The sequence below is a fragment of the Loxodonta africana genome, chromosome 4 (genome assembly GCF_030014295.1).
Source record: "Loxodonta africana isolate mLoxAfr1 chromosome 4, mLoxAfr1.hap2, whole genome shotgun sequence".
Classification (NCBI taxonomy): domain Eukaryota; kingdom Metazoa; phylum Chordata; class Mammalia; order Proboscidea; family Elephantidae; genus Loxodonta; species Loxodonta africana.
In genome coordinates, this window is record NC_087345.1 from 81,926,525 (window position 1) to 81,938,400 (window position 11,876).

Here is an 11,876-nt window from a genome sequence, read left to right on the forward strand (position 1 = left end):
GAATGGAGCTGAATGGAGAAAGATGATGCGAGGTGTGGACAGGAGCATACACAAGCCTCCCCACCAGCCTGCTGCCCTTCAAATTGTGGTTCCATCAAGGGCTTCCGATGAAGCACTGTCAGAAAAGTAAGTATGCAATTGTCATATTTTTCCATACTCTCTAAACATAGACAGAGGCTAAAAAATCTGATTTCAGTTCACTGCAATTGAGACTGCAAAAAAAAAGGAGTCAACGGTTATTGCTAATATGCTGTTATTCTGAACAAATCTCATGTTAGAATTTTCCTGCCATGATCAACCTATCTTTAGAAAAAAAACAGCTGTAAATATCAGTTGAAGAGACTGTTATTACTTAAGAGGCAAAATATGAAGGGCAAAAGAAAAGACATTCTCCTCCCAAAATATTCCACAGTGTCATAAGAATCAAAGAACATGAGGATTAGAAATGACCTTACAGGGAACCTGGGAAGTGCTGTTCAACTCCTTCTTGGACTTCAAATATTCTATTCCCAAATGAAGACTGATTGAGGATTGTTCCAAACATAAGTGAGGTCACGGTGTCTGAAATATATAAAAGAATTTATTAAATAGGGATTCAATAAAAGAGAAAAGCTGAACCTCAATCACACTTGTAGCTCCCAAAGTGGCAGTGAGAGGAGGTAGCTTTGTATAGGTTAGCTCCTCAAGATCTACCTGTTGATGTCAATGAAAACGCTACTTGGGGAGGTGGCAAAATATATTGTTTATTTAACAAAATTGTTTTTTCAGACGTTAAATGATCCAAATTATATTAAAAAAAAAAAGTACCTTTCAGTTTTCAAGGAAACCACCTGTAGTTTAACCAAAATGAGAATGTGATGTGGCTTCAGGTGGACAAAAAGCAAAACAAGCAGCCTTATATTCAAATGGTCTCTCACCACAAGATTAGCTTCATTGCTAGAACTAATTTTTTTTTTTTTTTTTTGACATCTTCAACAAAAGCAGCTCCTCTTTATTGCAGGGAAACTAGTGAGAAGCAAGCAGGGCAAGTGAGGGTCTCCGCAGGAGCTCCCATCACTGAGCAGGACTGCCAGGTGACAGGTCTGTCTGCCCCCTTTGGTCCATCCTCCGGGCCAGGGGCCAGGACCCTGCTACTTGGGGACGAGGTAGGAAACGGCTTTTCCTGTTTTCTTCAAGGTCTCCAGCAGAGTGTCCACGCTGTGCTCAGAGGAGTTGATGCAAACCTTCTTGTTGGGCAGGTCAACGTCAAACTGAACTCCTTCCAGCTTGCTGAGGACCCGACTGACCGCATTAGAGCAGCCCTCACAGGTCATGTCCACGGAGAACTCGTGCTTCGGCATGACGGATGGCCACAGCCGCGGCAGCGCCTTTTCTGGCTCCGAGGGCTAGCTCCGGCCGCTAGAACTAATTTTGATTTAACAAGTTTCATGTATTAAAACAAGATTATATTATTTATCTAACACATTAAACTAACGCGCATTAAAATTCTAAAGTGATTTTTTTCACAAGTCATTCCTATCAAAATTGGAGATTAAGAATTTTCAAAAGTGGAAACAGACAATAATTTTAGAGCCTAGGAAATTTGTAGAAAAAGGAAGAATAGAGAAAAAATGCCAATGACTGGTACAAAGATAAAAGGTTAACACACTTGGATGCCAACTGAAAGATTGGTAGTTTGGTCCAAGATTGGTAGTTTGGTCCACCCAGAGGCACCTCAGAGGGAAGGACTGGTGATTTACTTCCTTAAAACATGTCGTTCAAAACACTATGGAAAACCGTTCTACTATGACACACACGAGATGACCATGAGTCAGAACTGGCTCGACAGCAATTGGAATGGTAACATGGTAGGAAGAAAGAAAGGAAAGAAAGAAGGCTGAAAGGAAACAAGAATTAGAAATGTAGAAATCAGCTTGATCCATCATTTAGTACCTGTTGAAGTCCAGTTGATTCCGACTTATAGCAGCCCTAGAGGATGGAGTAGAAGTCCCCCATACGGTTTCTAGGGAGCTCCTGATGGATTCAAACTGCTGACCTTTGGGTTAGCAGCCATAGCTCTTAACCACTAAGCCACCAGGGTTTCCATCACTCAGTAGGCCTATCAAAATCTTCTCTGTGTGGCTTCACAGTACTTCACAAGATACCATCTCTCCAGTGAACCATTTCTCCCATGAGGTGAGTTAGGTTTCCTGATTCCATAAAATGTATGTGAACGCTGAGCAACACATCTTGCTAACTCAGGTTAAGGTGACAACTGACACTGCCAACTTTAATAGAAAAAAAGCCTAGAGGAACTGAGTGAAGACAGTGAAATAGGAGTAACCCACTGCCGTCGAGTCGACTCCGACTCATAGCGACACCAGTATAATGAAGAGTGATTGTCGAGGAATAATAATAATAATAGTTTTCACCCCAGAGGAGTCCTGGTGGTGCAGTGGTTAAGTACTCTACTGCTAATCAAAAAATCATTGATTCCAACCCACCAACTACTCCATGGGAGAAAGATGCAGCAGCCCACTTCTGTAAAGATTTACAGCCTTGGAAACCCTATGGGACAGTTCTACTCTATCCTGAATGGTCACTATGAGTCAGAATCAACTCGACAACAATGGGCTAGTTATTACCCCAAACACAAAATTTCATTTTCGTTGTTATGTTACTATGTCTCTGATCATACACTGAAATGACATATTATCTCCCATCGGAAGAATTAAGTCTCCTTTGGAGAGAGACTTGTTCATGGTTAGATCTCCAGTCTTTGATGTTATGCTCTGTAAATAATAGGTGATCATTAAATATATATCTGAATGAATGAATGTTGATTATTTACTTAAGCAATAGTAGAGAAGAGAAATAAGGAAATCTAATGTATTTTTGATTCTCACACACATTGGGAAGAATTGGGTAGATAGGGTTTCCCTGAAAACCCCTGAGTTACACCGAAAATTGCACACTTCAAAATCAATTCCCAATAATAAAACATGAAGACATATTATGAGTCAATATATTATTTTTCATTAATGGCACCCCCAGTGAGAATGTATTTACCAGATCTTCTTTTACAGGACGGATGTTTGAGAGTGGCTCCTCACAATGTGAATCAAACTGAAAGAAAGTTTTGACAGAAAGGCTAGGAGATCTTCCTGAGCCCCCAGCAAATGGAATAATAACAGGAAAAACATAAATATTAGAATCCAAGGAGGCGGAAAACTGGTAGGAGGTCCTGACAATGGCAAATGCCAAGGAAAAACTGGGTTTATTAAAATTTGTGTATAAAACTTGGATCATATGGATCAGTTTGTTCATGGGTATTGTTTAGAATGATTGCATGTATTAAGAATTCAAAGAACTGTAGAGTTAGTGAGTTGGCAGGTACATTAATAGGAAAAGGTGATTTGAGGAGGAGGGCAGAAAAAATTGTCAAAAGGAAGGGTCACTGAAATGTGTCTGAGACAGATTCTGAAGATCTGGGTACTGCTGAGGAGAACACCCAAGATGATCAGGCTGGCAGAAAAAGCAAGTACCAAAGACCATTCCTTCTGGGTTGTGGCCATGGCTCAAAGCACCAGGACAGCACAAACCAGGCCTATTCCAGCAAAAAGGCTCCTCACATCTCTTCGGGAAAACCTCCGCCTATGCAACCATGTTATCAGGAGGGACCAATCCCTGGAGAAGGACGTGTTTGGTAAAGTACAGGGTCAGCAAAAAAGAAGAAGACCCTCAATTAGATGGGTTGACACAGTGGCTGCAAAAATGGGCTCAAGCAAAACAACGATTGTGAGGATAGCACAGGACCAGATTGTGAGGACGGAGCAGTGTTTCATCCTGTTGACGTAGGGTCGCTATGAATTGGAACCAACTCAATGGCACCGAACAACAGCAACAACAAGCAACCACTTTACTGGGTTAGAAATGCTTTCGTTTGATTAAATACAGGAAAGACAAAACAAAGATATAACCTTGTATTTTAAACTTTTTTTCTTCCTAATCTGAGATAATTTAAAGTACAAAGACATGATCTAACCCTTTGAAGATATTTTGCTTATGTTAAATATAATCAGAGACCAGCATAAAATACTACTGGACAAATCCTACCCTGTTATGAAAAGTGAGCAGTTCAGTAAGATGGGAAAAGCAAAGAAAAAGTTGACTGGAAACAAAACAAAAATGTTTAAAAAAATATAATAATCTGTAAAATAGGGGGTGCTAATAGCTGTGCTATGAGTTGTGTCTTTGTTTGTTTGTTTGTTTTAATAGCTGTGCCACAAGGCAATAATATTGAGAAATAGCATATGAAACAAGGTACGTGATGAGTGACTTGTTTTTTGTTTTAGTTGCCAGCTTTATAAAGAGTGCTTCTAATCAGGGAATTATACACCTGAGATTCATATTTAAATATTTCCAGTAAACTTCCATTATCCAAATGTAAAATGCACTACAATAATACTGCTTACATCTTTCATTCATGTTCCAAGCTAGCTTCCTTCTTACAGCCCTTCTCTTTTCAGAGCCAATCTCTCTTGACCTGACACAGGTAGTGATGAGAAATCATACAGCCATAACTACATTCATCCTGCTGGGGCTGACAGATGACCCAATTCTACAGATTGTGCTTTTGATATTTTTATTTCTCACCTACATTTTGAGTGTAACTGGGAACCTGGCAATTATCACCCTCACACTTTTAGATTCTCACCTTAAGACTCCCATGTATTTTTTCCTCCGAAATTTCTCTTTCTTGGAAGTGTCATTCACCACTGTCTGTGTGCCCAGATTTCTGTACACCCTGACAACTGGAGACAAAACAATGACCTATAATGCTTGTGCCACACAGATGTTTTTTGTTGTCCTCTTTGGAGCCACCGAATTTTTTCTCCTTGCTGCCATGTCCTATGATCGCTATGTGGCCATCTGTAAGCCCCTGCATTACGCAACCATCATGAACAGTAAGGTCTGCACTACCCTTGTTCTCTGCTCCTGGTTTGCTGGCCTGTTGATCATCCTCCTACCTTTTAGTATGGGTCTCCAGCTGGAATTCTGTGACTCAAATCTCATTGATAGTTTTGGCTGTGATACGTATCCTGTTTTACAGATATCCTGCTCAGACACAACACTTATAGAAAAAAATGCCTTGGGTTTTGCCGTGGTAACACTAATTATTACCCTAATTGGTGTGGTTCTTTCATACACATACATTGTCAAGACCATTCTAAAATTCCCTTCTGCCCAACAAAGAAAAAAGGCCTTTTCTACATGTTCTTCTCACATGATTGTGGTTTCCATGACCTATGGCAGCTGCATCTCATCTACATCAAGCCTTCAGCAAAGGAAGGAGTGGCCCTTAATAAGATGGTGTCAATGCTAGTCACTTCCGTTGCCCCTTTGCTTAAGCCATTCATTTATACACTTTGAAACAAACAAGTCAAAGAAGCCTTCAAAGACACTGTTAAAAAAATTGCGTTTCTCACAAAGAAGTAAGAGACAATTAATGCTTTGTGGCCAAGCTTAAATCTGAATAACCCATAATCATCTTTCATGACATTACCACACACATTGTTTCTTCCTATTCTGTACAGTCATCAAGCTAGACTTTCCCCTCAAATATTTTTCTATTACGATCAGAAAAAGCAAAAAATCAAGCTATTTAGTTTACCTTCTATTAAGAATAATAAATTTATGCATTTATCAATTAATGCATTTATCTCAGGCTGGATTCTGAAAATTCTCAGTGATATAAAAAGGAAATGCAATTTAATAAAATCTGCTTCTGGCCACATGAAGTACTCATGAAGTGGATTCTAAAAGGCCAGAGAACATTTCTCACTTGTTGGGAATATTCAATGTTCAGGCTCCAGTTTTTTAAGAGTAACTGGAAATTCTTTACTGCAGCTTAAACCATGGTATGAAACAAAATTGGGCACTTCAGAGCTCTCCTTTTCAATGTAAAAGTTTCAGGATATTCCTGCATTATTTCCTAGTTCATTTTTAGGATTAAGTAAAAAGGCTTAATGGGAAAATCACAAAGACAATGGAGATAGATTCTTCTTTCTTTTAAATTAACTTACTCACTTTTGGGACATTATTTGGGTTTAGTTTATCTTGTGGAGCCCCTGAGTGGTGCAAACGGTTAAGTATTAAACTACTAGCTGCAAGGTTGGTGGTTTGAACTCACCCAAAGGCACCTCAGAATACAAGCCTGGATATCTGGTTCCAAAAGGTAGCAGCCTTGAAAACCCTATAGAGTAGTTCTACTCTGAATACATGGGATCACCATGAACAGAATCTACTAAGTGGTAACTAACAACAAAGAGTTCATCCTGACATGTGATATAAGTAGAGAAGAAAAACAGCCAGACTTTCAAGTGCTGGATGTCTTCTACTGACATTGACATTCATAGTGTTAACGGCCTGATTCAAGGAGAACAAGCCTTGAATTTAGGGGCAAGATAATTAGCCTTCAGTTGAGTGATATCTGCAACTGTCCAGGCATCCATTATCTCAGGACATGTAACAAATTAAAATATTAAGAATTGAGAAGGTTGGAAAAAAACAATAGCTATAATTAATAATTTGGGCATTTGATGGGCATTCGGTTGGTTAGCATAAGCTGACTTCTAGACATCAAATCCAAGCATAGTGTGAAAAAATTGAATGGACCTATAGTTGGGGGAGAGAAAATGTATGGGAGGACAGTAATTAAGATTAACTTGGACCTAACCAAACCACAAAAAACCTAACCCAGTGCCATCGAGTCGATTCTGACTCAAAGCGACCCTATAGGACAGAGTAGAACTGCCCCATAGAGTTTCCAAGGAGTGCTTGGTGGATTTGAACTGCCAACTGTTTGGTTACCAGCTGTAGCACTTAACCACTACACCACCAGGGTTTCCAACTTGGACCTAGAAGCTGTTCATTCTTTCTATAAGATGATGAAAGCATTTATCTAAGTTGTATCTGGGTGAAAATATACATTTATACTTTGCCACTCATATACAAATGTTCTTACATTTTATGAATATCATCTAGTTTCTCAGATATACTTTATAGCTTCATAATGCTTCCAAATATTCATATGAAGTCATGTCCATAGAATGTGCATATTTTCCAAACATTTCAAAACACTTGTGGAAAAAAAAGAGATTTATTATCCAAAGCCTTCTCTTTTTCTCGTGTAATGCCATTTAAAAGCCAACAAAATTCCACTAAATGGCTAATTTCTTTTTTTGATAATTAATTGAGCATGCATCTATAATATGCATGTATTAGTAATTGGGTTGATCAATTTGCCTGAGTCGTAACTCATTAGCAAGCAGAGTCTATATCCATAAATCTCCTTCCTCAAAATAGCTGGTTGTGTCCAGTTTGTAAAAGCTTTGGATGATGATGGGCAAAGTTAAGTACATTTTTGAGATTCAAAAAGAGATTAGCCATGTCCTCTTACCTGGCTGGACCTTAGTGCAGTTATATAGAACCAATATTTTAAAATGCACTAGATTCATGAAAGATAAACATGGAGCTTCTTTTCTGGAGAATGAAGCTCTCTCTCCTTCATCCATTATCCTCTCTAAGAGGGAACATAAGAGGACAGCATTGTGGCATGTTTTGAAGCCTCAGACTGGAGTTGGAAGAAGCACATAAAATAACTGAGGTCACTCTCGGGTACAAATGTGATTCCTAAAAATTACCTCAAGTAGTACTGAAATTGATCACGGCTTTGCCCAGGCTGATCAAAAAAAGACTAAGAACTTTATGTCACTTAATGGTATGTGTAGGTTGGGGAAATTTCTCAACGAGGGGAAATACCTTAGATGTAGAAAATATTACAGAATTCCTGCTTGAAGAAGAGATGCCTATTCATCATCTCTACACTAGTTGTCATTGTACAATCAGATTTCATTGCATGACCTGCATTCCTTTTATAAGAGGTCTCAGAAAGGTCAATAATATAAGATTTTGTATGCTTTTAATATTTTTAAGTCATTTCCTCATTGTACTCCATAACATTTTCTGCAGAAATTCTTATGAAAACGCCTTCTCCCTTTTAATTAGATATAATCCAGTTTGGTGTCACAGAACTCACAGCACACCTGGGATTGCTATCTGAATGATTAAGGAAATAAGAGGGGGCATGAAGAGCCCTCAGGTACAAGGTGAAAGAGGAAGTGAGAAGGTAAAAGACATCATTAACGTATTTCCCTTGCTTCCATTCAAGTCTTGTCATCATTATCTATTCAAGAAATATTTACTGAGTGATTGCAACATGCCAGAGTTTAGTTTTAGCACCTGAATATAGCAGTAAACAGCTGGGACAAGATTTCTGATCTCACAGAGCTTTTATTTCCCTCTCAGAAGAGAAAAGAGGATGCTGAGAATGGGAGCAGGAGCTCTCAAGTTCACTCCTTCCCTCAGGCATTAGAATGCTTCTTCAATTATGGCCTTCTTTGGCAAATCAAAAGAGATGGCAACCTCAAATTAAATGACAATGATTTTATCATGCTGATTAAATACATGGATATTTGAGTGATAGATTCGAAAGAAAGCTTGGAGATCACTTTTGTAGTACATTCAATACAATGATGCCATTCATCCCTGTTGTTCCATTTCTTCTGCTCTTCTCCTTAGCCTGCTGATGACCTGTGTTTGATGCTCACATTGCCACTTTAGCAGTCTTCTGGGACTGATTTTCAAACATCTATTTAAGTTTTGTTCTTAAAAGGTGTCAACAAAGGCAATATTAATCTTTCCAGAATCAGGACCCCCAGGGAATGCATTGTTTGTCAGCACAATTGATCCCAAAACTACTGCTCTGAAAAGAGACATAATCTTTGTTCCTCTGGATATTTAAAAACCTGCACAAAAGATAATGTATGTCTAGCTGAGTCATCAGCATCATTTTCCCAGAGATAGAAAGAACCCTAGAAATTCTCCGACATTCAAATTATGTTATGTGTATCATTTTATAAATTTCCATGGCAGATATGTCTGGTATTTTGCTAGGTAGTATGGAAAATGCAAAGAAGTAAATCTGCCCCAGGGCAACAATTTAATATATAAGACGCACACCATGAAAAGTTAACAATACAAGAAATTTTGCAAGGCAACATACATTAAAGTGCCCAACATGGGGCACAGTTCATGAGTGCTTTCAATATAGAAGAGAGATCCCTGTGGTCAAGAGAAACAATTACAGCACTTATATTATTTATTTGGTGCAAGGCACTATGCTAAGTAACAACCAGGATAATAACAGAATCAATTAAAATCTTATTAATTATATAATACTATCATTATCTTCACCTATATACTATTATTAATAGTAATAATGATATGCTATGATTATCACTCCCATGTTACAAATAAGGGAACTGAGGCACATTATCAAGGTCATGCACCTGATAATTGGGAAGGTTAATATATGAACCCAGGCAATCTGGATCCAGAATCCATTCCTATAACCAGAATGTCATACTGCTTCATAATCTGACAGGTTCTTTGAGGAGACAGAATTTCAGTTACACCTGGAAAAGTTTTATGAATGTAAAAAAGCAAGCATAGACATTCTTGAGAAAGAAATGGATCAAGCAAACACATAAATCCTTACTTCAAATCAAAATGTTCATCATATATATATAAATTAGAAATTGTTAATTACACATACTAGCAGATTAATAAGAGAAAACAGAGTCTAAGTGACTCACAGAGTTTGAGTGTAGATGACCAGGAATATACCACTCGTGGCAGAAACAGATAACTGTGTCTTTATTGAGGAAGCTGATTGCCTTGAAGATATGAAAAACACAAGTGTTGGCAGTTTGCCTAAAGCAAGTTGACTGGGTTATATGGAAAAACAGCTCTTCGAATGGAAATTAGTATTTACTTTTTGATCATTTCTTCAAATTGGTCTCTCTGCCTCCCTACAGGCTTTTATTTCTTAAATCCATGATTCATAATCCTTGCATAATCATCCAAAAATGACTCTGAGGTTTTTTTTTCTTTTTTCTTTCCAGACCTCTTCAATGGCTGTCTAGTGAGGATAGACTAAACTCAAAGTTCCTTAACATACCATTTCAGGGCTTTAGTAATCTGGCCTAAAATTTACATTTCACCATCTTCTTATGATACTTATCCATACTTTCTTTTCTGCCACATGAAACTAGGTGTTTCTAATGCAATCTCATCAGTCTGGAAGATCCTGCTTCCTTTTATTTACCCATCAAATGTACCATTCATCCTTCTAGATACAAACAATCAAAAGAGAATTTCCACAAATGCCCACCATCGCCTCTACCCATCCATATGGCTTTTGTGCACATGTACTCTACTTTCCAGTCTTTTACTACTGACGGGTTCTGATAAATAAATTTGCTCAAACTGAATTATAAGTGCCAACAAAAGGACGATAACAAGCATTATACAACAGAGGACCTGTCATGTATTTCTCAGGTAAGCAGAAAATAACTGAAAGTATTTTCACTGATAACTGAGCCAACCTGCCTCAGATCTAGGATGCAAGGAATATGAAAGGTGGAATTTAAGAAATGAGTCTACATGGAGGCAGAGAATGCAATTTTGAGAAATGATCAAAACTATCATACTAATTTTCCATTTGAAAAGATGTTTTTTCCTACTACCTAGTCAACCTGCTCTAGGCAAACTGCCAAGGCTGGCCTCATTGGTAGCTTCCAGGCAGTCAAATTTTTGTGCACATAACTAAGTAGTTCAAAGTCGTTCTTTGATATATTAGATGAACTGTCCATGCTCCTATCAACTGTATGGCAACTGGTTTAGTTTGGTTTTGGATCTAAGACCATTCCTTCCCTCCACCATGTAACATACCACACAACAGGTCACAAAGACAATGTTCCTGTAATCCTCCCCATCTTTCCTTACCTCTCCAATGGATCGTTCCCATTCCTTTACAAACATGCATATAATATATTCCATTCTAAAACTCCCTCTTTTATCCCCATCAACCACTTCATCTACTATCGCATTTAACTGTAGACTTTGTCAGCAATATTTCCATAAACAGTTGTCTACATTCCTTGGCTTGACTAAAACTATGAAAATCAGAATAGGATAACATTTTTAAATGCTGGATTTGTTCGTGTAGAATTTTGTAGCCAAGAAAAATATCTTTAAAAATATAAAAGTAAGGTTCAGACTTTTTCAGGCCTAAAGAAATAAATAAACAAAAATAAAGCAGAGTATATGTGTGGCCAGGAAACCTGTAGTAAAAGGCATTTTCAGAAACTGTTCTTCAAAAAACTAAAAGTAGAACTACTATATGACCCAGCAATTCCACTGTTAGGAATATACCCACGGGACTTTAAAGCAGTGACAGGAACAGATATATGTACACCAGTGATCATTAGAGCAATTTCCACAAGAGTCAAAAGGTGGAAACAACCAATGTATGGACAAAATGTGGTATATATATATGTATTTTATAGCAGGGAAGGAGCTTGAAGACATTAAAAAAAAATTATGCTGAGGGAAATAAGTCAATCAAAAAAGGACAAATATTGTATGACCTTATTTACATAAAAAACAAGCAAATGTATAGGGGGGCAGGAGTGAAGGGGAAAAGCGCTCATTACTTATGGAGCCCAGAGTTTCTGCTTGTGGTTTTGAAAAATTCTCATTCATTAAGGGTGACGGTCGCACAGCAACGAAAGTAATTGATTAATGTAATTAATCACTATTACCCCTAGTGACCCACTCACATAGTTTTTGCCTCTTGTCCTTGAGACCCTATGCTCTGTGGGTCTAGAAGTCTTAGTTCCAAAGGGAGGAACGCTCCCACCAGGAGATACAACACTGACTGCATTGAACTGGAGGTTAAGGATGACACCTGGCCACTTTGGGCTCCTCAT

General features: G+C 38.1%; 1 protein-coding gene and 1 pseudogene across 1 annotated transcript; one reads left to right on the forward strand and one right to left on the reverse strand.

Moving 5' to 3' along the window:
- Positions 1 to 1,059: 1,059 nt before the first annotated feature.
- Positions 1,060 to 1,363, reverse strand: LOC135231353 (copper transport protein ATOX1-like). The gene has a single exon (XM_064285223.1). It carries the CDS (start codon positions 1,338 to 1,340, stop codon positions 1,131 to 1,133), a length of 210 nt encoding a protein of 69 aa, XP_064141293.1. The 5' UTR covers positions 1,341 to 1,363; the 3' UTR covers positions 1,060 to 1,130.
- A 3,144-nt stretch (positions 1,364 to 4,507) lies between these two features.
- LOC135231354 (olfactory receptor 6C2-like) lies at positions 4,508 to 5,478 on the forward strand (annotated as a pseudogene).
- The last annotated feature ends 6,398 nt before the right edge of the window (positions 5,479 to 11,876 follow it).

Excerpts from the sequence above, each read along its gene's own strand:
- LOC135231353 (XM_064285223.1), bottom strand. The coding sequence starts at position 1,340 with ATGCCGAAGCACGAGTTCTCCGTGGACATGACCTGTGAGGGCTGCTCT.